This window comes from Perissodus microlepis, chromosome 20 (genome assembly GCF_051167445.1).
Source record: "Perissodus microlepis isolate ML-2025 ecotype Zambia chromosome 20, ASM5116744v1, whole genome shotgun sequence".
Taxonomy (NCBI): Eukaryota; Metazoa; Chordata; class Actinopteri; order Cichliformes; family Cichlidae; genus Perissodus; species Perissodus microlepis.
In genome coordinates, this window is record NC_140480.1 from 9,921,689 (window position 1) to 9,949,420 (window position 27,732).

Genomic DNA, 27,732 nt, shown 5'->3' on the forward strand with positions numbered 1-27,732 from the left:
ATGACTTCACCTGGATTTAACAGATTTGCTATGTCTATTTCTGTATGCCGTTATCATTAAGGCTTGCTCGGTAATGTAGTCCTGTGCCCTTCATAAGTAAGGTGACATGGAGGTAGAAGACAGGAGAAGCCCCGCAGAGGTGGAGCCTGACAGGTGTGGACAGCTGGATGTCCACCTCAGTCCAGGTGAGGAGAGTAAAGGTAAATACCAGATCCTGCTGCTTCATGTAGCTTTCAGAAAAAAAAGCCTTTAAGTCTCACAGATATACATTACTTTATCCATAACTACACCTATATAACACAGCCCTTTTTTAGCTTGAGACTGAGATATGCTGATTTATTTCAGATGATCCAAGTGATGAAACCTTTAAAGCCGAAGAGTCAGATGTGCCTGCTGATTTGGACTGGTTAGAAGAATTGTCTGAGTGGGTGTTTGCTATTTTTTTTTTTTTTTTTTGAGAACTATTGGGCAGTTAAATCCAAATGGCAGTGTGTCTTATATTCAAAACCACGGTGCTTGTTTCGGTCAGATATTGTTATACAAAGCAATAAAGTTCAATTTCTGTTTTTTATTTCAGCATCTGTTGAAAGTCTGTTACATCATATACTTCCATACATGAAAGACAGTCTGTGAATAATAGTGTGTGTATCTAAGAGTTTGCATCACATAAGGAGCCTTTTCTAAATGTAATTCTGCATCTGCCCCAAGAGAGGATGATGGTGTTGACGATGGTGACCTTGCGGCTATGGCTGACGGTTGTAAGAAGAGGAGTTATGCCGAGACAGCACGGATGTTCAAGCTGAGACGAAACCTCGACCAGCTGGACTGCTTTCACCGACAGAAGGAGCATGACGTGCTGAAAGCCAGGTCTGAACCTGGCACTGACAGACCTCTAGAGCTACAGAAGCTCCTTACCTACATTTTGTGAACCTTTCTAGACTCCACACAAACCAGTACCAGTAGAAAAGCTTTTTTTATGAGAATTAAAAAAAAAAAAATACACAGGCTTTTGCCCAGTCTTTTCAAAAATGTTCCCCTGTTTTATTCCATTTTTTTCTGCTCCTGCCCTTTTCACACAAGGCCAATCATATCTGTTCCAACTGATTCGGCACTTTGTAGAAAATGATTTTAGCCGAGGACAGAACATTTCTTATAATGTCCTTTCTCCCCACTTTCCTTCCGTCTTTTTATTTGTCTGGACCATGAGCCATTGAGCACCTGATGAACTGTGATGCAGTTCCATGGAAAATGTCTGTCATCTTCCTTTAGCACAGAGCATCAGCGGTCAGCGTGGAGTTATACTTCAGCCACAGTAAACGTGTGTTTAATGGGAACCTAAATGCACCTATCTTTCAACCTGTCTGCAGGCCTTGTCATACCACGTGCCACAATTTTCTTTTTATGACGGTCTTTTGCCACAGCCGCAGATTGTTGTGTTGCACACCATTAGACTGCAAAAGGAACATTGGGCAATTCAAAGCTGTTACAGTGTGTGTCCACTCTCAGCTTTCTAATATCTTCATTTGATTACCTTGTTAGGACACAGAATTACCTCCCTGTTGTTGCAGTGGCCTCAAGGAAATCCATTAGCCAGTGCTCTGAATGCATCCTATTTTAAGTGCCTTGAAAATGTTCACGTTTTTGGTGTTTCTCTATGTCAGCACTGCAGCTTGTCTTCTTTATCCTGTGTTTTTTTTTCTCCAGAGAAAAGCTAAAACTCTGTCAACAGAATATTCAAAGTTTGTTGGAGCAGAGGGATAACTTGGAGAGAGAGATAGAACAACAGAAAGTAACAGACAACAGGTGAGTTTAAAATAAACCAACTGGTCTTTGGTACTTTTATTTTGACTAATTTTTTTTGTCTTTCTGTTTAAAATTGTCAGCGTGGCTTTGTTTCGACTGCGAGCCCGGCATAAGCACCTATGTCAAAAGCTGCAGAGTGAGGAGGAGCTCGAGGGCCACATCAACATTGAGCTGAAGCAACTAGAGTGAGTCCAAGAAGAAAACAGGTCTTGATCTAAGAGGCATTAGTACTGCTAGAAAAGGCCAGCACCCTTATTTGCCGCAATTATACCACTGCTTTGACACTGAGAGCAAACACAGAGGGTGGCAGATAATTTTGTTGCAAGAACAGTGTATTTGTGTTTTGGTTTTTTTGCAGTTGTCAGCATGTAACCAAACGGATTTGCTGTGTTTGGGTGTCTGATAAAGCTTCAAACTCAAAAATGTATTTCTCTAACTGGTCTTCATGGATTGTATTTCAGCACTTCAGTGGTATCCTAGAAAACACACCCACAGCTCTGCAGCCCCTTGTGCTTTTTTTAGTGCACTTTTTAGTCATAAAGCCTGGTTACTCAATACAGTAATAAAGGCTGTAATCAATTTTGCTGTGTAAAAAATCTGTAAGGAATCCTTTCTCATTCTGCTGTTAGGAAGTGTGGGTTTTTCTAGAGGGAAATAACATACTGTAATGGTTTCAGTGCAGGTTTAGAAGCTTTTTAAACAATCATACAGCCAGGTTTAAGCTGGCCTCTTATTTGAACGACATTTATAAGATAAATAAAAATAACAGTTTAGAAATAGGATAGAATAGGAATAGTTTGGGTGTTTCACAGTGCAGTGCAAATCTCTGAGTGGTCAAGCTGACTATAAGCTTACAGCTTGTAATGAGAGTATTTCAGTCAGTTAAAAAATGTCAGTATGAAATGTCTCAGAACAGTGTGAAACTGTTAAAGTCAAAACTTTGTATGAAAAGTGTCACCTCTTGGTGAAACTGCCATTGAAAGAAAAGGGCGTGTTTATAGTTTAAAGTAGAAGGATCGGGGATTTTTAATTGCATGTGTTTTCAGGGCTGACAGCTGGCTGATATTGAGGTGGTAATATTCATCGTATTGACTCTACAGATACTTAGTGTTTTTAGAGTTCTCCCATTCATTTTATTCCATCTGCATGCATTTGTCCTTGCTCCTCAGACTGGAGCTGAGTGAGGTGGAAGTTGAGCTTGGCAGATGCTCCTTGCTCCGGCAGGAGGTGCAGGAAGAGGAGCAGCTCTTCCAGGTTCTTAAAGCCCAGAAGGCAGCAACGAGGCTGCAGCAGGAGAGGGAAGCCAGCCAAAACCTGCAACTCAAGATGAAGAATCTGAGGGAGTATGGAAAACAGCCATATTTACCCTCCTAAAAGCTTTGCTTTTTCCCCTGATTTGTTGTCCTTATTATGCATAGAAAATTCAAAACGATTTGTCATTATGTGAATAACTAAGAGTGATGTGTTGCACATAACCTGAGTGAAATGACTCTTGTAGGCACATTTTGTTCCTGTGTATCCATTATATTTAAAGCATGTGATTATTTTCATGAGAAGCCTCTATCACAAGCCAAAAATAGCCATGTGATGATAACACTCTGTGTGTAAGTGTCTGTGATTCTCTTCTGATAGTAAACAGGCAGCCATGCTAAAGAAAGAGAAGACTGAATGTCAGAGGAAAATCGAAGAGGGCCGAGAGAGCCGCAAAATAGCTGCCAAGTACTTGAAACAGACTGTAAAAAGGTAATCAGCTTTCAAACCAATAAACAGTGTCAGAGGGGTAAAACAAAGATGTGAATTATCTCAGAGGACTCATTGGAGAGCTGGCACGTCCTATTGATCATTCGCACATCCTGGCAAATTGCATTACAAGCAGAGTAGACATGGCACTTGAAAGAGCTCAGATTCATACATCATTGATCTAGCTGAAAGTGATCTGAGAAGACAAAAAATCTATTCAAATCTTGATTTTTCTAAAAATCACTAATTACTCAAGCCATTAGAGTCTGTTCTGGTGTATAATAATTTTGCATGATATTTCACAAATGTAAATTTTAGCACAATCTACACTTCAATTGAACCCATTGTGGAAATGTAGTGAGACCATCATAGGTCCTATTGTATATATTTTTTTATTTGTTAATGGAAACAAATTCTACACAGAAATAGCTGGTGCCTAGAAAGCCAAAAACTATAAAAACTCCAATAAGCCAATAGTTGACCTTGTGGAAATGCCATTTATACATTATGAACACACAATTTTATTAAAGGTTGTAAAAACTACACATACAATTGTATGTATGCTTACCAAATATGTATTTGTCTGTGGCTGAAGATAATCTGTTACTTGCTGTTACTTCCAAGTTTATTCCACCTATGAGTTGACTTGAATTCTGTCCTTTTGTACTACTTACGATGTCACCAGTGTAAATTTGGCTCAACCTTGGGTTTTTAATGCCAGGCAATAATAGCACATTTGCTGTTTTCTCTCTGTGCTGTATTTGACATTTTGCGTGCTTAGTTGGTGTCCCCATTTCATTCAGGATGAATCAGCAGGAGGCTGAGAGGGAGCGGCAGAACCAGGAGTTACTGGAAAAGAGGTTACAGGCTGTAAAGTCATTGAAAACTAACATAGAAGCAACCCAAGTAAGCAAAAGAACAGCATAACATTGTGGTTGTTTCATTAATGATGAGATAAAAAAGCCTATGTGTTATTATTTTTTTATATCACTACTGTGCTTTTTGGTTACTATAACATCATTTTAAGTGCCTAAATTAACATTTGCATTATGAATTATTTAGCAATGAAGCTATGAAGTCATAGTGATCCAACTAGGCTCACTTTGAGTTGTGTGTGGATATATGCTTTGTTTTGTTTATTGCTGTATTTTCTGATTAAACATATGATTCAAGGCAAATTGTGTGTCTAAAGAGAAAATGTCTCTATGTCTGATGTCTCTGCCTTCAAACAGTCAGTTCAGTCTTAAAGCTGCATGTGGTCAAGTATAGCTTTATTAGTCTGCCGTTGTTTCCTTAGGAGAATTTGCAGGTCCAGCAAAGCAGAGCCAGAGCTAATGCCCAGAAGAAGGAGCAGCTACAAAGACAACTGAGAGAATCCCTGCAGGCCCAAGGAATCAACAGTATCAAACATATGTACCAGCAGAAACAACAGCAGGAAACAAAACGTAAAGAAGGGTATGTCCTCTCCTCTACTCTCCTCTCCTATCCTCTCCTATCCTCTCCTCTCCCACACGCATGTCCTCCACTCCCACTCCATGCAGCAACGTGTGGGTGTTTTCTCTCACTGTGTGCTGAGGAATGCATGACCCCATTTCAGGATAATGCAGTGTTGTCGATTTACCCTTCTCAGGGAATTTCAGGAGAGCCAGAAGTCAAAAAGAGTGGAGATTGTTTCAAAAATCCTTCAGGAAGAACAGCTGACGAATAGGAGGCAGAGGAAGCCAGCACTGCTACTGCCCAAACCCTCAGCCACTGAGAAGTTCCTATCTCTGAGGAGGGCAAGTGAGAAGCTCCCGTACTACCTGGATTCTGTTCCCCCATCAGCTGCTGAGGAGAAAGCCACAATCGTGAGGGGGAATCTAAGATCTGAGATGCCTACTATGAAATGATTGCTTGGAGGGCATTTTGAGCAATTTATAATGAATCGTTTGTGTGTGTTTGTATTTGTCCAACAGTTCAGAGATTTCAGTGACACCAGCAGCTCCTCGTCATCGTCAGCTTGCTCTGATGTTGAGGACCTGGAGGGGACTGAGGAAAACGAGGAGAAAGTGAATCACCAGATCCCTACTGACAGCCTGGCTGAGCCTGAATTCTCCGGGCTGTGGGACCAACACATCAAGGTTGACTAAAACAACAGGCGACCGAAAGCACACCTATGCAACCTGCTAAATTTAAATGGCCATAAATCACGTACCATTCAGCAGGCACATTAATATCCTAAAGATTGCACTCGAGACTCCTGCTGGTTGGAGCATGTGCATTAGACTGGAATGGGAATAACTCAGCATGGTCACAGTGAAGCTTGTTTCAGGCAGGTGAAAAGAGACGCCATACACATACACATAAACTCTGTACAAAGAGTCAGCAGTCAGGCCTCAGTGCTGAGGGAACAAGGTAGAGCTCTGTTTTTGAAAACTTGTATTATTTATTTGGCAATAAATAGTAGATAGTGCTAATGGCATTAATAATGATTCTGAAAGCATTAATGTGATTAGTCACATTAGAGAGAGCACTGTTTACATTTTAGAAATCGACAGCTAGCCAATTTTTTCCCATTTCTACATAAGCAATTGCAAGGCTTTCCATCCATCATACTCTAGACAACAACTACACCTTAGCTAATATTTTAATATAGACATCATTTATTTCAATGTATATATAAAATAAATCAAATTGAGTTGTGTTGATCATATCAGCATTGGCCTACTGTGACAATTTTGAGATCGTTCCATGGGAGTTGACGTTAAAGGTGAAAGTTTCTACACTAGCTCACTGACATGAAGATGAGAAGCCTCTGTGTCTAATCTGGCGCCCCAGCGCTCTCGAAATGTGGGGCGACGGACATCACTTCTCATTGTGCCGGTGCCTGTGAGCCCAGAGCGAGCGTAGCGTTGCAGCTCAGAGGTCTGAGCGAGTGACAAGCCAAGTGGAAGTGATCTCTCCTCCTAAAATACAGATCAGACTGACGCCCTCATCAAAGGGTACTTCTCAACACAGCCAGCACAACAGCAGAGCAGAGCGATACAATAAAGCTAATGAGATGATTCATGAGGGGGAGAACAGTGATTAAATGTCAACACGTCACTTTGTAACAAAGTTATAAAAGCGCTCTACAGTGCAGAATAAAGCATGGACGGAATAAAAATACAAAACGCTGAATAAGGCAGCCTCGTAAACCACACCAATACCACTAGGTATTAATATTTCTCAAAGTAAGTATTACATTTGTATTTTTCTCTTTGACACTAGTATCAAATCCACTATCTTGATCCATAATGATATCTATCCGTTTTCTACCAATTATCTAATTCGGTGTCAGGAGGTTGGGGGAGAAGGGTATTATTTATGACATAAAGCTCACACACTATTTTTAGACAACTGTGATAACATGTAGTAAGTATGACTCTTGAAAATCAAGTTTTGGTTAGATATCCTTTATTAATCCTGACAGAGCAACTCATTCCCTCCATTTAATCCATCCTTACTAGGAGCAGTGGGCAGTTTCTCTGCAGCCAGTGCTCCAGCTGTAAGCATATGGTCAAGGGCACAGTGACAGGAGAATTAACTTAGCATGTTTTTGATGGCGAGGGAAACTGGAGCCAGAGTGCTGTGTACATGCCTGTGCCCTAAGGTGAAGGTATTTTAAAATAACCTCGTGCCCAAGTTAATTTCTGACACTAGAAAAACATGTTCGCTATACAGTATGTTGGATGTGTTAGACCAAGCCTAAAAATGATTTAGACTTCCAACTATTGAATAACAAAAACACCTTAAGAAAACTTTTTGGATGATGAAGTTACCTGTTGTTTTATCACCATACAAACTCCTACATGTTCTATTCCAGGAATGTCAAACTCATTTTACATATTACAAGTGGACGGGACCATGAAACTCCTCTATCTGTTGGTGTAAATGAGTTTAACTCCACATTTAATCCTTCAGATAATTTAAAATAAGAAAAAGAAGAGCAATTTCAACAGTAGTTTCCCAGTTTTTCTACATGGCAGAGAAATGAAGGAAAATCTGTCAGGACGACTCTGGGTTTAAATTATAAGAAATTATGATCCAGAAAAATGATCTCACTTTTTTTTTCTTTTTACTGTGGATCCATTTGGCTGCTATCTTTGAGTATATTATAGTATATTATTACAAATTAGCAGTTGTTGCTTTGCTTGTGTGGTTACAGAAAATGCCCAATGAGAATACTACACTGGTGCAAACACAACTGAGGCAAGAAAAACCTCCAATAGCGAGTGGAAAGCTCAATTTGACTGCTAAAAGAAATCGTGGAAAAGAGTTAAAAGGGCCTCCATTCATTAGTAAACCAGAGGTCATCCTCTTCAAGGTATGAGGGTTTTTTCAGTCCCAAAACACAAAAATGTATGTCTTTATTTTATTGTAGAATCTTTACCTTAAAATATAAAGTGCTATAAGGTAACTGCTGTTGTGATTTGGCACTATATAAGTAAAACTGAACTGAACTGAATTATTGTATTAAATGTTTTGGTCTATTTTAGGACTTTGATGTGGGAAAAATGTACAAGAAGAAAATTGTCCTGACTAATATCAGCTACGCAGTTATTAACTGCAAGTTTCTCGGGGTCTCCCCTCACTTGAAGAACTTTTTCACCATCAAGTAAGTTTTGTGTTTTATGTTTTTGTTGTTGCTAAAGTATTAATTATAACAGCTATAACAGTAAACAAAGAAAGACCTAAAGTATTTGTTTTAGGCAACAATTTTAGGAAAATCTTTTTAAAATTCTCAATAGGCAATATTACCATATTGAGGTTGATTCAGGAAGAGCCAATTACTCCAGTTCTACGAATCATGACAGACAAAGTAAATGTCTCTGAAGGGAAAACCAACATAGCATAGCATCAAGCAGCCCACTAGAACCCCTACTGAATCCCAGCTGAGGACAAAATAGATATATTTATCTCATAGAGATGAGAGAGACACCAGGGGGGGAAAAACTGCATTAACGCAGCGGTGTTGCTTCATGGTTGTGCTCGTTTGCGGGTTAAAGTATTGAAGTGGTCAGGAAATCTGGTTTCAGACATACATCTGATAGTGTGGCACCAGAAACGGATAAAATTCCAGAAATCAAACATTAAAGGTCTGTTGTGATAAACTCCCATATGTATTAAACCGCTTCAGTTGTCACATTGAAACATCTGGTCGTGCATCACCATTTAGCAACCACTTCTTGTCATTTTTTTAAATATGATGTGGAGTGGTCGTGAAAGAAAAGCCTATCCTCCCACATATGGATGCCAGCTTGGATCACCACGCTCACAGCTCCTCTTATGAGGCTCAGCTATATGAGTCAGTCCATGTCTCTTCTATCTCCTCTCTATCAGCATGCCAGCAGCCCACAGGCCGAGCAAAGATGCATTGTTCTCCAGGTCACTCAGTGTGTATCACTTTCCCATCAGCTCTCCCATGGCTTGATGTGGTTTCTTCATCTCTTTTCTTTCTGCCTGACTGAGTTGAAGAGTCTCGCAGGCTACAGCAGGGTCAGCTTGAACACTACTGATGCCGTTCTCGAGCTTTAGTGCAGGACCACTTGTCTGAACGTATCACCTTCTACATGCGAGTTCTCAATTGCAAACTCACATGTACAAAATGCACTTAAATACCAAATGGGTAAATGCACGCATACTGTATACAACGCATAACACTCACTTCTTTTCTAGTATCTTCCTTTTATTTGAGAGAAGTAAAGTTGGTCGTTCCTTTGATTTTATTTATTTTACTTGTAGGTGCACATATTATAGTTTGACATTAGCTTCACATTTGCAGACATCAGATTAGTTCTACAGCACTAAAATAATAAACGCTGCGCCTGCTTTTCGTTCATTTTAATCACAACAAAATAAAAATAAGAATGTGTGAAAATTTTGAATTCATAAATTGTAACACAAAGCTCTAGTCAATTCAGTACATTCAGGCTTTCTGTTAATACAGCCTTACAAGGTCTGATATGCTCTATTACTCATTGTGGCTAACCTCCCATTAACCATCATGATACTACATGTCATGCTGTTGGATGACCATCCCCCAAATCCTGGACATTTTAATCACTTGATGGCTCATTAAATTTGTTACAGGAAGACAGCTGAAAATCTGAAATAACCAGATGGTAGGCAATCCGCATAGCAACCTATTGTTTAAAGTGAGGAAAATGTATTCAGGCATATGCAGAGCAATAATAATATGAGCTCTCAAGGTTTAAAAAATAGCAGTTACTTCACAGCTGTTTGGTGTTGTTTTTGTGGTTTTACAAATAGAAGAAGGCTATGTGGTTTTAAGGTCCAAACCTGTGTTACATACTCGGAAAGCCCTGGATCAGGAGTTGATGGTTGGTGTTTGCAAAATAATCTTTGAATCTTTGAATTAGAAAAATGTAAATGCTCTTTACAAAACTATATTTAAAAAATTAAACTAAATAAAATAAGTTTACATTATATTTGGGATTTGTAGGCAACGGGGTAGAAAGTGAGTAAAAGTATATCATGGCCAGAGTTTCAGCAAAACAATAAAAATACTTGGAGTGAGGCTCTGTACGAATTCATTCATTCAAATGTTAACCCTAAACCTACAATTCAGGAATAAAATGCATTATTATTATTACATTACTTTCTCTCTGGCAATTTAATGATACATGCTCAAAAGGTACCTTACCTGTGAAGACATAAATGTTATCATACACTGATCATCCGTAACATTATCACCACTGACAGGTAACGTAACTAACACTGATCATCTCTTCATCATGGCATCTATTATTTGGTGAAATATATTTTGTCCAGCAAATGAACACTTTGTCCTCAAAGTTGATGTGTTAGAAGCAGGAATTGTACTGGATAAATGACTGGGTCAGAGCATCTCTAAAACTACTCTTGTGGGGTGTTTCTGCACTGCAGTGGTCAGTATCTAACAAAAGTGGTCCAAGGAAGAAACAGTGGTGAGTCAGTGACAGGGTCATGAGAGGGGAGTGGGCTCGTGTGGTCCGATCTAACAGACAAGCTACTGAAGTTCACGGTGGTTCTGATAGAGAAGTGTCAGAATAGACAGTGCATCACAGTTTGTTGTCTATGGGCTGTATAGCTACGGAGCAGTCAGGGTGTCCGTGCTGACCCCTGTCTACTGCTTAAAGCACCACCAACAAAAAATGTTCTTGTCTTAGTTTTTATGACGTTATAATAAAAATTTTACTACAGCATTGTTGGTTACATCATACTGCAGTCACAGTAGTGATATCAAATGGTTGGAATGATTGTTAAATTTAATATCAAGTTTACATGGTACTACTATAAATTGTAAGCACCCTGTCACTGTATTTATCAGAATCACAAACTGCACCAGGATCATAAGCAAAACAGCCTAGAAAAAAAATGCTAAGTGGTGTCAGAAATCCTCGGTTTTACAAACTGAGTCACGCTCATACATCCTGACGAATGAATGCACCTGTTATACACCCTCCCTGTATTTTTCAGTGCCTGTTGTGTGTAATTATTCACACATGAAACCACACAGTATTGAGATCAGTCGTGACAACTGAAAAATCATCATGGCTCACCCAGCTAAAAACATTAGCACAGCTAGAGAGAGAACCATGAACCAGGAACACACTAGACTTTTTCACACCAGCCTATGGTTCCCTGTACGCCCCCTGAATTTCTAAAACTGTCTTCGTTTCCCCCGACACCCCCTGCCCAGCGTAGGTGCATTTGTGCCACAATGGGCTCTGCTGTATCTTTTCACTACTGGTGCAAAAACCACAACAGCCTGGGCTTGCCACATTTGGTGAAAAGCCAGTGCATAGAAGTTGTGTTTTTGCAGTTAGTGCCACATCCTAGCATGTTACTGCAAATGACTGGCTTAGAGGAAGACACCCCTCTGCGGCGTGTATGTTCCTGAGATCAGTTGTGAGAGAAAGCCGTGGACTGTAGTAGAAATGGTGGTACTCGACAGATACTGAGGGTGTGATCACACCTACGGTTTGTTTCATTTGGTTCAGTCGTTTGGAAGTTTGTTACTGACAAAACTATTCACAGTGGTGACAAAGTAAAAGAGGACCCTTTAAGCCCAACTGCAATTACATTTAATGTTGAGATTTCCTCAATCCTGATAAACCCAGTCTGATGAAAACACTGAAAACCATATCAAACCTAAACTGAAATTTGGTCTATTTAAACCAAAAACTGCCATAAATACAGATACAACATTATCACTTGCACTGCTAATTAATAACCAGATCAAAAAGTACTGCTTTATATGTCATTTGACCCTTTTTTTCCCAATTTAGACTCAAACTGTTTTTAAAAACCAGAAGTCTCATTTACACTGCATTGTAATGGATTTAACTGTACTATTGTTTAACTATATATTATGCTTTTGTCTTGTTTGCTTGTTGTCTTGTTCTCTCCTTTTTTCTGAAGCAAAGTTTGCCTTCATGCTGTTTAGGAGGCACATGTGCATCTTTGTCTTCTATCTTCTGTGGAAAAAACAAAAAGAAAAACAAAAATATGAGAAAGTCCAGATGAGCCAAATTGGGCTTTCCCATGCATTAAAATATTAGCCTTAATTTTTCTCTTGTGCCTATTATCATACAGCAGCATACAATCAGAGCTATCATTCAGAGTGAGAGGGAAAGTTATTACACAGGAAAAATAGGATCCTACCGCAGTAAGATCAAATTCAGCGCAGTCCTGGTCCATCCAGGCTTAAATTTTATTCACATTTTCTAAGAAACAAAAAAAAGATGATCCAAGAAAAAAAAAATCCTGGCTGTCTGAGAAAAGCCCTTAATAAATGAACTTTACTTAATATATGTGATATGTTCTCTTTGGTGTAGTCAGTGTTATTCTCTTACATTTTGTTTCTATAAAATATGGTCCTTTGTGGCTTCGGTTTGATTTCATTTGTTTTTCGTTACTATATTTGCATTTAACAGTAGCTCTCAACATAACGCATATGACTGACATTACCCATATGGAAAAGAAATAATAAAAACTTATAAAAGACTTGCATAAGATGTGGCCCACTTCATATAGTGAATCATGTAAGGCTTATATGATTTACTCATGAAAGTGGCCACTTTCTCATTACTTTCATATATTGTTTTAGTAAGTATCCAAAACATACAAGTTTCATTTATATAATTTTTCAAGGGATCTTATATCTGTTTTCACTCTTGTATGCTTTTCATACAAGTTTCACACAAGACAGATGCAAACTTTATAAGATTTATATATATCTTTTCCATATGGGTAACACTCGCTAACAGGCTGCAGCCTGAGACACAACACAGCAAGACTAACATAGAATCCTGTTAACGAGTAATTAGTCAGTCCTGCTGTCAACGCAGGCTACCGAAAGCATATTTTTACTTTAGCCTAGTTTTCTGTCTTTTACACACACAGTATATACATGTATAGGAGCAGCTGCGGTTCTAAGACCTGTGCATAGTCAGCAGTACTTACCTTTGAGCAAATACTAATAAGGTCTAAAATAACTTGCTGATGGTAAGCAAGCAAGTAGTAGAAATGTCTAATTTGCAGAAGTTAAGGTTTGTTTTGGTCATAGTATTTAATTGTGGCCTGGGGATGGCACTGGAAAAGTTACTGAATCGGAGAGCCAACTCATTAGAGACATCCTGCTGTGACAAAAAATGTCTGTGGACTTAATGGAAAATCATCCAATGGTTCTGGGGACAGTTTATCCAGACTCAGAAGCAAAAACTAGTCCTACACCCACTGTCACCCATGAATGCCAAATGTATGGTGACAATGGGTATGAAAAGTCACAAAAGTCAGTGGGTTTTATCTTCCAAGGACGCTTAAATGTTTGTATGCCAGAACAACGTTTATAGAATGCCGTCAGTGTCAGTCAAACATTAACGTGGAGTCTTTCTTATATTTAAACTCAAACTTCGAGTTTCACCTGCTCTTCTAAAGGGCTCTATCACCCGTTTGATTTCTGTAAAAGAGTTTTTCACACTGTATAATAAAAGATCCTTTGACAGCCTTATGTATTATGCTTGTATCCAATTGAAACCATCAAGTTGACAAAGTTAGTTTCGTCTTCTCAACTGCCTGAAAACTGTCAAAGTTCATTTCAGTGACTGACATGAGAAAACCACACTGCACTTAACTGAGTCTGTTGTTTTATTAATCGCCCTCTTGGTAGTCTGTCTGTGTCTGTCCATTTAAAAACATCCAAATATGAGCATCAGTCAGCGCTGCAGTTAGACTTAAGTTCTGTGACAGGCCCATATTTATTTCAGCCATCTGCCTGAGTGTCTTTTCAAGCAGTTTCACTTTGGTTTTTGATAGATTAAAAAAGTATAACCTGCCTAAAGATTTAGATAGTCAGCCTTAAAAAGTTGCTGCTTTTATATGTTGTCTAAAACTGTGAAAAGATTTGTGCATTATTGTACTTTGTAGCCACCTGATGTAAAGAGAACCAGATCTCACTTCAGAATAATTAGCACGAGAGAAAGGTTATTCAAGGACTATTGACACACATGAGACAGAGTTTTCATGCTTCTCAGTAAATTGCTTTCAGAAGTGGTTGAGTGTGACTATGAGGGTGTTTTAGCTATGCTGAACTGAATTATGGACAGAGAGTCCTTATTGATTTACTATAGTAGAAGCCAATGAGGACAAGAATGTATAATTTAACCGAGAGTATAGTCAGTACTACTGTATAATAAAGCTTCACCACCTCAGTCCTCTTCAGTAGATATTAAAGGATAAAAACTGTACAGTATGGCCTCATTTGAAGCGATTTATATAGGGCTGTAGCAGGCTTTTTCAAAGACCGCCTCATTCAGAATTTAATCCCAAGTGAACTGTTCTATTTTCCTTCATATCCCTTCATACCAGCTGTCTTGAAGCTAGGAAGAATAGCACCAATAAAGTAGGAAATCTGACCAGGGAAAAAGAGATGAATGTGCAATGTGACATTTACTACCAGATTTACTCAGGTGGAGTTCTTTCATAGATTTCCAGATCACAGTGGTGAGCTGGATGGCAGCTTCAGCCAGGCTGCTCCAAGTTTTTTACCTGGCAACTGGACCAACAACTTCAAACAACTGCCTTAAGCTAAACTGAATGTCCCTTTGCTCACTGGAGTTGATGATAGTGCATATTATTATACTGTGGTTATAGGTTGTTTGCCGTTTAACTGTTTTTTTTGTGTGTAGTATTTTTGACGTGTGTGCGTGTGAGACAGTCAATCCTACAAACAAAAAACACAGATGTTCTCTTTTTAGTTCATCAAATAGAAGCTGAAGGACTTGAATGCTTATGTTTCTTATTCACGAAGCAATGCAACAACCAAAACAACATGAACATATTCTACAAAAACAAAACATCAAAACAGTAACGGCACATGAAACTTGCTATAAAAACTAGAACCTCAACATAAGCTTATTTCCATATTCTTTTCTTATTGTTTTGGGTCTGTATTCCTCGTGTCAACAGAAAGAAAGCTGTAATATTCATTCTGCTTTTTAACAGAGCTTAAAAAAATGGATGTGAGGCAGAGCAAGAAAAACTTGTATGAATCTCTTCAGAGACTCAGCTCTTCTCTTTTCAGACAAAGACGTTAACTTGGCACCAAGGTGCTCTCATCTACAAACAAAAATCCAGCTACGTCTTTAAATGTAGATTAAAGTTTACTATCACAGCAACAGGATCATAGTATTTTTCAAGCCCAACAACAATTCGTTTAGGATCTGGTATATATTCTGTAACTGTAGCTGACTCCTAATTATGCTCATAGTTGCGCGGTTCCAACTTCTTGTTTATTTATTGAATTTTGAGAATTCGCCTTGCTTCCCTGGCCGCCTGCCTGCTATATTTATATTGATCGGGCCTCTTCTCGTGTCTCTCAAAGGGCAGCAAGTTATCAAGCTCCTCGGGGCAGCATTAGGGTTTGTGCGAACATGTGCTGTGAGATACACATGTTGGTTTGAAATAGCTCACAGTCCTCATGTTTGTTTTCTTATTTGGAAATAGAATTTTTACTTACTTGTATGATTTCCCCTGCAATATAATAAGGATTAACTGCTATATTTTGTCTAACTATGGATTCCACATTACATGGCTTTCATATAGAATAATAGATTTTTGTTTCACTTTGTTTTCTTTGGCTTGTCAAGTGAGCATCAGGTTTACTTTTGACATTAGCTTATTCATTATAGTTTAGTATTTTATTTAGAGCTGCTAATCGTTTGTTGAAAACAGCAAATTTGCTTTACTATATTATTGCTGTCATACTCAGCCAGTCACAACAGATGGCTGCCCCTACCTGAGCCTTGTTCTGCTGGAGGTTTCTTCCTGTTAAAAGGGAGTTTTTCTCTCTCACTGTTGCCAAGTCCTTGCTCAAAGGGAGTCATTTGATTGTTGGGGTATCCTCTGTATCATTGTAGGGTTTTTACCTTCAAGGCAAATGTTGTTATACTTTAAATTTTGTTGCTAATCATACACTTCTTTATACCCCTACCAGAGCTTTGCATTAAACAGTAATATCCAATATCATGTTGTAATGTGACTCACTTTTTAAGCTGTGATCAAGAAATGAAAATAATCTTCAACTTTCTGGCATTTGTGTTTCAGCTTCCAGCCTCCTACTTTGTTATCCACCGGGATGTCATTTGACATGCAGGCTATTTTTCAGCCAATGGTTTGTAGCATCACCACTGCCTTTAAACATCTATACTTATTTTTTTCTTTAATCTTTATTTTCATCAAAAACTATTTCAGTGGTTATCACCTGTTGTTTGTTTTTAACTTTTTAAATCATACTTACTGTACAAATACTCAAGAATAGGGATGAAATGAAGTATTTATCTGAAGATTAATTGTGTGGTATCTTCCCTGTTTTATCACATGGAATAACTTAAACACAACATGCTAAATAATGAGCCTTTTACAGCAGGTGGATATTTTTTGCTGGCCAAAGTAGCTTCTTCCCAATTTGCCATACACGTAATGGCGTGAGGTTGTTAATTATCCTTTCATCTTTCCTGCAAAAGTGTTCTCTGTAAGTGTCTTTCTTAAAATGTTGTGTTCTTCCTTCAAGATGAGTCATCTTATTTAAGATTTGGTTCCACATCCTTTGCAGCAAACAACTCATACAACTCCTCCACTGCCCCACTCTTTGTTTTAGCATCAAATTTTCTGCCGCTTGATCAAACATGAAGCCTTTGTTTTTGCTTACCACAAAATCATTATCCAATCTCTGCAGATCAATGAGGACTTGGAAGGAGAGCTCCAGTTTGCATCAGCTCTGGGTCCCTTCTTTGTGCCCATCAGATGCACTGTAAAGAAATGTATTGTGAGTAGTGAGCTATAGCCAAAGTTTTTGGTAATTACAGATAACTGCTAATTCTGATTTCATAAGCTTGCGTCTTGTGTGTATTTTGTGATGTGAATTTCTTGTCCAGTCTTGCTGTAGCTTTTTACCCTTATAAACTGGGTTTTTCTCTGTATCTATGAAGCGCCTTGAGGCGACTTTTGTTGTGATTTGGCGCTATATAAATAAAATTGAATTGAATTGAATTGAATTAATGTATGTAAAACTATGTACTTTGCCTGGCAGCTGTTCACTGACATTGCTAATTACAGGATGTCACTATACTCTTTCTCTAGCTGAAGGTTGACAGCCAGTTTATTGACTTTGGTTCGCACGTTGTGGGCCAGACTATTTCACGGACCATCACACTGACCAACAAGGGTGCACTGGCCACGCATTTCAGCCTGGACAGCTCCACATGTCTCAGTCCAGAAACAAGCTACGTCCAGATGCCACCACAGGTCTCTACCAACACATATGAGGTCAGCTGTTTATGTGGACTGTAAGAGCTAATGTTTCTTGGATACATTAAAGAAGAAACTCCAATACAGCTAATAAAAAAAAGTAAATTGTTCCTGCTTTTTTTCCATATATATTATACTGCTATTTTGTCTGTAGATTAAACAAGCAAAAGATTTTGAAACCACTGAAAAAAATTGGCATTCATTATTTTCACATGAGAGAATTCCAAAGCTTCTGTCTCAGGATGCCCATACCAGATATTATGGGTAAAAATAAATGAATATATTTGCCTGTTTGTTTGTCTGAAAAAAGGCATCCAGTCAAAACACAGCAGCTAACAACCAGAACAGCCCTGAATCCATTGATGCTGAAGATGTCCAATCAAAGCTACAGAGTCGGGAGCTCTCTGCAGGAGAACAGCAAGAACAATCAGGTAAAATATGGACACATGACATGATTATCCATCACAGTTTGTGTCCTGAACTAGAAAAACTGAAATCTAAACTACAATACATAATAGCATGAATTCAAAACTGGGCACTCTGTCTTTCTTTTCCCAAATGATTGTCAGTGTGTTTTCCTCATAATAAGCACAGGACATGCTAAAATACCAGAATAGCAGTTTTTGATTCTTTGAGTAAAAAGTGCCCCAATGTTGACTGGAGAGACTGTAATGATTTTAGTTAATTTGGTTAATTTGTGCTCTAGTCCTGCTTATGGGTGATAAAACTTCCCCTAGTGTTATAATCAGCTCATTTTTTTTGTCTAATGCATTTGTTTATGATCTTATTATTATTATGTCCTTACATGCAAAGTATTCTGACTCTGATTATTAGCCACAGAGTTAGGCTAATTTGTATTTAGTACTGTTTTCGCCAAGTATTAGCATGCTAATGCGCTAAACTAAGATGGTGAACAAGGTTAAATCAGTATATTGTATTCTGTCATTAGCATGCTGTGCAAACACAGCACCACCTTGGTGAGTGATTATAATATGTGGGAGACAGAGAGACAGTGTTACCCTGAAACAGTCTCTGGAAGGAAAATGAGGACTGACAACATCTCCTCGTGGTAGATGATTTCTTTTTTCCTCTGTCTCTCTATTCCTGTTAGGACATTGAGTCCTTGTAAGAACGAAAATAAAAGAACACACACACGCAAAGCGGAGGGTTCACCTTGCTCTTACAGCTGGTGGCAACAAGGCATCTTCTCTTTCGTGTTCTCGCGGATCTGAAGTCTACATCACTGCACTCAGCACTTCCTGCTGCTGATGCTTTGATAAGCTGCTCAGTCTTTTGCCTCTGCTCTGCTGGCTTTGGAAATTCTGTGTTGAAGTGGCTCCGACTCTGTTTCTTTATTTTATCTCTATTGTCGAGAAAGGCTCTTGGATGTTGGACCAATTTCGAGGCTGTTGATGTTCCTTTCTGAAGCTGACTGTAGTACATTTTGTCCAATATGTTTTCTGTGTCACAGATTAGTAAATAAAGGTCAGATTGCAGATTGGCATAAAAATGTTCCACACGTGTCCAAGAGGAAAAACAGTGTTATTTGTCAGAGGGCCTATTTGTCTGGATTTAAATTATATTTTTAATTTTCCTCCAGCGTACACTAAAAATACTGCTACAGTGAGGCCAAGTATTACTTCTTCTTACTTTTCACTTATTACTCTGCTCTTTCATCAACCAATTACAGGTTCACCATTATTGTTTTAGTGTTAGTCCATATAAGGTGCCCACTTAGAGTAACTGCTCAACAATAAAACTTTGAGATGACTTGCATTTCTGACTTTTATCTGTGTGTATGGCAGTGTCAGAGGGTGTGAAAACTGTTCCTGGAGTTTGTCTTTCATCTGATTTGGACACTCAGACAGACCAGACCCCCTCAGACTCCAGTGACATAAAACTAAGAGATGTAAGTATTCGGTCCTACTTCAAAAACTTGCTCATTTCCTATGTTAATGCTACTGTTTTTAGATTGATGAGTAATGTTTAAAACCAAGTTGTAGCCCTAGCTGCTCTTGTTTATACATCTGATGTAACACAGTAGTAATGTTAGACAGTATGAACATCAAAGAGCTTTTAACCTTTAAAAATCATCAGGACCCATTATTCTAAAGCAGGGGTCCCCAATCCCTGTCCACGAGGGCTGGTGTCCCTGCAGGTTTTAGATGTGTCCTTGATCCATCACAGCCGATTTAAATGGATAAATTACCTTCTCAACATGTCTTGAAGTTCTCCAGAGGCCTGGTAATGAACTAATCATGTGATTCAGGTGTGTTGACCCAGGGTGAGATCTAAAACCTGCAGGGACACCGGCCCTCGTGGACTGGGATTGGGGACCGCTGTTCTAAAGTATTCTTTTATCTATTAAATATCCAGAAATAGCATAGACTGGAAAATGCATAGACTTCTGTTAAGTAAGGTAACTATACAGAGTTTTGCAAAGTCATACCCCAAAAGCTCATTACAAGGTCGCAAGAAGCCCGGTCTTTTGTGCTGAAACACATTTTGCCTGGGCTAGTTACAGCTATACATTAATATTTATAGTCTGGTATACAAGTGTTGCTAGTAGTAGTACTGTTGTGTAATCTAGCTTTGGTGTTTCTGTGGTTTCATAGAAAAAACCCTCAGCTATTCTATGATATAGTTTTTCAAAATGTTGTTTTTTGAGATTCAGTAAACAACATATTGTATATTTGACTGCTCTTAGGAAGATAGAACAAGACTTGAGGATAGTCTTGTAGGAAGAAAGTCAGCATGTCTGTTCTAATAGCAACAGGCTGAATTAAATTAAAGTATTGAGTCAAGGGTGAGGGCTGTGAGTCAGTCAAAAATGGTCCATCTTCTTTGGAGCATGAACCTTCTTTTTGTCAAATCATAAAGGGACTGCATTTTTATAGCTGAGGTGCCAGAAATCTGCCCAGATTCTGAAAAATTTTGAGTGGAAAGTCGACATTTTGTCACTATTGTGTGTCGTTGAAAGACTCTGCTTCTCTGTTTTGTTTTTAGCAATGATGCTGTGTGTGCCTTGTGGCCCATGTGAAATTCTAGACTTTTTCAGGGTTCATTACGTCTCTCTGGTGGGGGGCTAATGGTGCATCACCTCTCCCTCTGCTATTATTGCGACTGTGTGTGTTGCGTGCGCCTGCATGCCCTCAGCTCGATCGTTGTCATTTTGACTGATATTTTCACATTGTGTGGTTGAAGGCTTGTGTCTTAAATGGCAGATTATCCATCAAACTATCATGATGCCACAGTACCGAGGCACTTGCTGCATCAGTGGTTTATTACTCATTTTCGTTTATTACGCTCTCACCACCTTGACAGTTTGCCTTCACTGTATGTACACGAGTGTATGCCTGCATACCTTTTAATGTTACATAACTGCACCACATCTTTCACTTTCTCCTTCATGTATAGGAATACCTTTGTGTCATCAGGTAAAACTAAACTTTTGTCAGTATAAAGATGTGTAACTACACATTTAATGTAAGAGAAGTGCAGTATCAACAGTATGTCTGTCCATGTTCAGGTACGCGGGGGAGAGATCGGGTCATTTGAAAGTGTCAAACTGGAAATTATTTTCACTCCAACCATTCCAGGAGAGACCAGACTGGACTTCTCCTTTAAATTCTCTGATAAAACCAGCAAACCAGTAAGAAACAGCTTGTTTTTAGTCTTGTGAATTACTTAGGGAGCAGACACATTTTTAGTTTACAAAGCCATAGAGTAAATGAATCAAATGATATGTTTAGTGCATGTGACTGAGGACTCATTCAAACAGATACCCATCCATGTGAGAGGTGTGGCAGTCAGCATGCCTGTATGGGTACTTCAGCCCAACATTGACCTAAAGATCTGCATGTTTGACCGCCTTTATCAAGACACCATCATGGTCCAAAGCAGGTAAGTCCCAGAGCCTGAGATGGTTGTAAACCTTCTCATCTGGTCAAGCTGATGTCCAGCTGTTTCACATTTAGAAGGAGCTCGTTACTTTGTTTCAGAAGGTCTACACATCAACCTCTTATGCACAAGTGACAGTTTATTACAATTTGTTGAATGCTTACACAGTGTAGTGGTCTTTAACGCTAAGTATTGGAACAAAGTGTATAAAACCATTCGTCATCACTAGTTTCCAAGGTGATTTGCATCTGAAGTTAAAACAGTGACCAATTCAGAATTCATTAGAGTTACATTACATCTTAGTTCTACGTGTATTTTTTTTAAAAAAAAAAGCACAAAAAAACAACACATTTTTTGTTTTTTGTTTGCAAAAAAAATAACTTAGCTACAACTTGCCCCACTCTCTTTAGAGTTTGTAAGAATTAACAAGGAAATGTTATAGAGTAGTTTCATAACTGAATACATTTTTAAAGGATAATAATATTCAGTTAAGTACAGGACATCTCAAATAGTTTTGTATCTGAGACATTTAATGTTTATAGAAAACTAAAGCACCCTTGTATCCATATCTTTGTAATAATCATCAGCGTTATGTGTTGTATTGCTAACAAGGCATGCTATTCTGCATGACCAATGACAACTAGAGTCTCAAGAAAAGTTAAGTGTAAGAGTTGTGAAGCTGACCTCAGCGTGGGATAAACAATGGCTTTTACCCTTCAGTCATAAAAGGCTGGTGTGTGTGTGTGTGTGTGTGTGTGTAATACTAGTTTAAGTCATTTTAATTACATGAGACTAAAGCCTAAACACTGTGTGAACAGTGTATAACAATAATATGACAGATTTAGGCATGCAATGGTAATATGACAATATAAGGTACCTGTCTCTGGGTAAAGTGCAATATGAAACAATTCAGTACCATGTTTATATGCATCTCAGTTAAGAGTGTTATTATAATAGCCACTTTTGTAGACATTTAACCAACGCAACATTATGCAACAGGTGGCCCGTTAAAGCGTCTTCATCACAATAAAATGTCTAATTTGGTAGAAAGACTATATAGATAGCCATGACAGCATATGGCAGAGAAACAGATTATGCTCTGTTCCAGTATGTGATGCAAGAATACTGCTTAAGGCTTGTTTAACATTATGGTGGCATTTAATACATAGAGGGAAAGATCTGTGTTTCTTTCTTTAGACGTTTTTCAAATATATGCCCAGACTGATAAAAAAAAAAGCAAGTGGAATTTATCTTTTTGAAAGTCAGTGGATGCACTAAAAGCATATGAGAACATATAACCACATAGCTGTCTTTGTAAGAGCTGTGCAAAGTCAGTGTGATGTGAACCAATGCTTTTCTCTGTACTGCAGCGTATTACTGTGAAAATTGCCTAATGCACAGCCGGTAGACACGTGTTTCTAGGAAACAAGTCATGCAAAAAGAAGTACACTGCCCGGGTTTACAAAAACAACATAACTTCAGTAAATTCATGAACACCAAATCCTAAAAAGTGGTAGTCCCCTCGGTGTTTTACAAAATACATACAAGAGTGAGGCCAGCAGGGTAATGATTTTTACTAAATAACCCTTTCATCCACCCAGCCCATATAAGTCTCTTAACTGTTGCCTATATTGTTAGAATATTATTTTAACTGAAGGAATGAAATGCATCTTAAAGTTTTTATTTTTAACAAGATATACGAAACCCTCAACCTAGAAATGAGTGGTGCATGTCATATTCCCATTTTATTTGTTGCTATGCTCAGAAACATCCTTGAAATAGAGTTTGGAAAGTGGCGTGGACTGCTGATGTAGCATGCTGGCTTATCTGCTGAATGCACTACTAAAACTCCCTCATATACTCAGTCTCTGCCAAAACAGACATTTTCACAGCAAAACGGCTCAAGGAAATCCCTTAAAATTGACAGGGCCCGCTTACTTTTCAGTCCAACATCAAACTCTCCGCCTAACTACGCTTACAGCCAAGTAGCGCTTTGAGACATTTAACAATTCAACGCGTGGATGAAATATAATAGAGATGAATTAACGGATAAATGTTCCTAAACAAAGCATGGCATCGCCACAGTCCTCTTTGACCGATACTGTAGCACAGAACAGAAGTAAATCCTCTTTGATTATGGATGTGATGCATTATGATGAGCACACGAGGTTAGGAATACACCAGGGGCAGTAGCATTTGCAGCAGTGAGGTCCATCACCTAGCCAGTCATTGTGTCACATCATGTGGGGGAGGTAGTGCATGTGTGGGGGTAGGGGATTTGTGACAACTGCCATCTGGTGCGCTGGCACACCAGCACATGTGACAACATGACGATGACAGTGTCAGTGTGAAGTGCAGCTTTTAAAGTTAAAAAAAAAAATGCTAATGCTTGCACCAGCAAACCGTGCAATATGTCACTTTGCCTCCAAGACAATAATTTGAACACAAAATAGCTTGGCAGGCTTTTGGGGGAAAACAATAGGAGAGCTGCTGCTTTCATCATGGAATTTGTCACTTTTTTTTTCTTTAAGTAGTTAGTAGATATCCCACAAGTCCTCCCAAGTTTGTGACAGATTTTTTAAGAGAAAAGCACAAAGCATAATTGAATATGTCCATCTTGTCTGTGAGCCAGTGATTGGAATATCACTCCTACTAATTGAAAGTATTTTTTTAGGAAGCTTTAAAATGTGCAGTGTTTGACTTTGGCTTGTGAGCCGGTGATTGGAATACTCTGAACACAGTTGGCAGGGTGTTTTCTTTTTTAATATTTCAAACACTCAGCCCGGACTTTCAAATACTCATTTGCTGGCACCAGATGGGGAGTTGAGCGTTCCTGCCCAAACCCAGCCACAAAAACACAACCACCCTGCTTCTTTATTTCACAAAGCCTTCTGTCCTTGATTTTTCTCCCTTTTCTATATTTCTAATGCGCCAACTGTACCTTATCTTAGTCTCAGTCTGAGACCTGTTTAGTTTGGCCTGAGGAATGAGATCAAGTTAACCTTTTTTCTTTACTTTTTATGTGAAAATAGCAACATACAGTAAATACTTATAAAGAAAACAGTTCTTCTGGCAGGTTAGTTTTATTTATATATATTATGTGGGATAAAAGGAGACAGTGCTGCATTATGGGGACAGTTGCCTAGAGCGCTTGCCATGAAGGCTTGGTCTCCCATGGGGCTTTGGAGTACATGTGGAGTATGCAAGCACAGCCACCTGTCTCTTTTAAGAAAAGGCAGAGCCACTGCTGCAGCCGTGGGCACTCGGAGTCCAGGCACTTGGTTATTCAGCACTCTATGTAGACTCAGCATGAGTAACCTCTCTGCAACATGACCTGATATCATTCCCACTAAACCTTGATGATTGTAATGAGTAGCATTATTATGTGGCTCTAATAAAAGAAAGTTTAACTTTTTAGGACTATTTTTACGGAGCCCCCAAAGGGTCACAGTGGGAGTTTTTTACAGACGTTTCATAGCCTGCTGGAGCTTCTGTGAATCACTAAGGCAGTAAAAGGTTGTGTTTTTATGTTGCCTCTCTTTGCTGCATTATTCTTGATAGGAGACATGAGCTCTTTTGTCCATTTGCCTAACCTAGCATTTACTTAAAGTTTTTGGCACTGAAGAGTAGAAACTGATGTTAAATATAGTGAAAGAACGTGAAAAAAGTTACTAGCTGGATTAATTTATATAATAACTGCCTAAAACTAGCCCAGGCAGGCATCCAACTGCAAGTAGTTCCAGTGATTTTTATTTAACTTGTTATAAAGAATGCATTATTGTTAAACCCACAGCACATGCATGAGACCACCTGCATAAACTGGGTGATCGTGGCTCAAGAGTTGGGTGTTCGCCTTGTAATCGGAAGGTTGCCGGTTCGAGCCCCAGCTTGGACAGTCTCGGTCATTGTGTCCTTGGGCAAGACACTTAACCCGTGCCAACTGGTGGTGGTCAGAGGGCCCGGTGGCACCAGTGTTCGGCAGCCTCGCCTCTGTCAGTGCGCCCCAGGGTGGCTGTGGCTACAATGTAGCTTACCATCACCAGTGTGTGAATGGGTGGATGACTGAATGTGTAAAGCGCTCTGGGGTCCTTAGGGACTAGTAAAGCGCTATACAAATACAGGCAAACATTTACCATAAACTAAACCAAACCCAGAGGAAATATCAAATCTATCGTCATATATTCAACACAATTTTCACTTTGTCTTCACTCTGGTGATGTTGTTTGATAGTGTGGAGGTTAGGTCTGTACGCAAAATGGGAATGCCGTTTTGTTATGGACCTTCCTTCACTTCTTCAAACTGTTGTACATATTTAAAATTGATCATGTGCATCTTAAAGTTGCTGTTATATAATTGTTTTGAGGATTTACTTGAAGCCAAATAACATGCAAACCTTTACTTCTTTTTTGCCTAAAATATCACTGCATTACACAGTATTAATACTTCTGTGGACTTCCACTAAGCATTGCTTCAAAAATAAACTGGTCACTGCCTGCCAGTAAAATCAAGACAGGTTGAGTTAAATGCCCATGTTAATTAAAATGCCTAATTACCCTAAATTGTTATGTATCCATGATTATGCCTCTGCCAGCAATTTGAAGGCTGTCATTTAGCTGGCATAAAGATAGCAACTTAATATCCCCCAAGTGTCCCTGTGAGTCCTTGCCTCGGGGAAACAACCATCTGGCTGACCTCCCTGTTCAAAGTGGGCCAGTTCTTTTGAGAGGAGAATCAAATAATGACGGGTCCCTCAGTCTATTTGGCCACAGCTCGCTAAAGGCTCACCTTTGTGTCTTTTGAAGATGAAAGCAAGCACAACAAAATATTATGTATACACGTGTCACCTCCAGCAAACTGTGTTTTCAGCTTGTCTGTACTGTCATTGTTTTTTGAAGGTGTGGGCTGTATTGGATGTGTTGGAGAAATTCCCAAGGTGACGAGCCATTTATATCACAAGCCTCAGCTATAACTGAGGCTTGCAGCCACGGGCACAACCATCTGTTGAAGCTTGTGGAAATTAGGTCACTTAAATTATACTGATTTGGGGTAGATTTCTCCATAAAATAAATTTTCTGTGAGTGTCACTAAGACCAAATTCTTTCAGTACCTGCTGAGTCCTCAAAGGATAGCAGGTTTAAACAGGGTTTCATCATACTTTTGGTTATTACACTTGAAAGAGCTAAAAAAGGGACTCATTTGGAGGCATGTTTGTCTGAGGAATCCAAAAACTAGAAGTTATAAAATTACCTGACAAACTTTACATTAACAGACTATACAATACAATCTGGATTCCTTATTATGATCAGCCCAGCCTAGTCTTTAACTTCAGTTTTAATTCATCTGACACCAAATCATACAGGATATCTCAGTGCAATTCACTCCATTTTTTAGAGAGAAACCCAACAATTCCCCTTTGAGCAACCACTTGGTGACAGTGTGAAGACAAAAAGAATCTAGCTTTTAACTAAAAAATGAATTAACCTCAAACAGAAGAAGTTTTAGGGTGAAATGTAAAATATATGTACATTTCATTGCCATACAATAAGTAAGCTACCCTTCATTTAACAATTAACTTGAGAAAGTTAATGAGAAACAGGGAGTGTTGGGGAGGACTGAACCAATAAGCTCAACTCACTTCTGCTCATTATTAATTTTACCTCTTTATAAGCTTTTTAATGTGGTCCTCCACAACAGCCCCTGCTTCTTATGTGGACGCTCAGACAGTTAATTGTCCGTTCTGAGTATTTAACATCTGAGATCCGCTTCAGATAATGTGGAACTGCCATCTTTACCTTTACGTCAGTAAAATAAAGTATTCTTGTATATTGTTGCCTGTGTTTTATATATCATGGATTATGTATTTATATGTATATTTTTTTGCATGGCAGAGCCAGCACAGCTTTGAAACTGACCTTTGAGGTATGTCAGGACATGAGGAAGCACATGGAGATCCTACCAAAGACCGGCTTCATCCAGGCTCAATCAAGCTTTAGTGCCCAACTGAAGTTCATCCCGAGGTAAGGAAGGACACACAGAGGATGCAATGATAATGGAACCACTGGAGCAGTGATAATCTTATTTTAGAATAACCTTGTTAAGATTCTATCAGCCTTCTATGAAAGTGCAAACTGTTTCACCCCAAAGAGAAGTTGTAATATATTTTGATCCTGGCTTACAGTTTTGTGTAATCTGCTTCTTAAAAAGGGTAAACAGTTTTTCTGTGGAAAAACTGCTGTAGATTATGTACACTGCACACTTAATGTTTTAAAAAAGCAGGTGATTATAGTAAAGAAGAAATCAATACACTGTTATGACAGGACAGTTCATGTTCATTTTAAAAGCTTCTAAGAACAAAAACTACAACTGTTAACTTAGCTAACTTATCATATTAGCCTACTGTTGGTGTTAGCTATTTTGCACATACGAAAACAGTTCAACAAAAGTCAACATGCATAT

The 27,732-nt window shown here is 38.8% G+C and overlaps 1 protein-coding gene across 7 annotated transcripts in view; it reads left to right on the plus strand.

Annotated features, from left to right (window-relative positions):
- Positions 1 to 27,732, plus strand: part of cfap74 (cilia and flagella associated protein 74) — a 54,335-nt gene that overhangs the window by 2,925 nt on the left and 23,678 nt on the right. For 2 of the 7 annotated variants that reach the window (XM_084916106.1, XM_084916108.1), the window contains exons 2-22: positions 98 to 200; positions 346 to 424; positions 709 to 867; positions 1,705 to 1,803; positions 1,884 to 1,988; positions 2,973 to 3,146; positions 3,436 to 3,546; positions 4,347 to 4,449; positions 4,841 to 4,998; positions 5,174 to 5,390; positions 5,499 to 5,663; positions 7,730 to 7,888; positions 8,061 to 8,179; positions 16,174 to 16,240; positions 16,805 to 16,894; positions 17,209 to 17,394; positions 17,687 to 17,807; positions 19,182 to 19,285; positions 20,906 to 21,028; positions 21,158 to 21,279; positions 27,165 to 27,293. In XM_084916106.1, the coding sequence (XP_084772232.1) occupies positions 107 to 200; positions 346 to 424; positions 709 to 867; positions 1,705 to 1,803; positions 1,884 to 1,988; positions 2,973 to 3,146; positions 3,436 to 3,546; positions 4,347 to 4,449; positions 4,841 to 4,998; positions 5,174 to 5,390; positions 5,499 to 5,663; positions 7,730 to 7,888; positions 8,061 to 8,179; positions 16,174 to 16,240; positions 16,805 to 16,894; positions 17,209 to 17,394; positions 17,687 to 17,807; positions 19,182 to 19,285; positions 20,906 to 21,028; positions 21,158 to 21,279; positions 27,165 to 27,293 (2,684 nt within the window). In that variant the 5' untranslated portion in view covers positions 98 to 106. Of the gene's footprint in view, positions 1 to 61; positions 201 to 345; positions 425 to 708; positions 868 to 1,704; positions 1,804 to 1,883; positions 1,989 to 2,972; positions 3,147 to 3,435; positions 3,547 to 4,346; positions 4,450 to 4,840; positions 4,999 to 5,173; positions 5,391 to 5,498; positions 5,664 to 7,729; positions 7,889 to 8,060; positions 8,180 to 16,173; positions 16,241 to 16,804; positions 16,895 to 17,208; positions 17,395 to 17,686; positions 17,808 to 19,181; positions 19,286 to 20,905; positions 21,029 to 21,157; positions 21,280 to 27,164; positions 27,294 to 27,732 lie in introns of those variants that run through there. The other 5 variants (XM_084916107.1, XM_084916111.1, XM_084916112.1 and 2 more) reach the window with 5 other exon arrangements.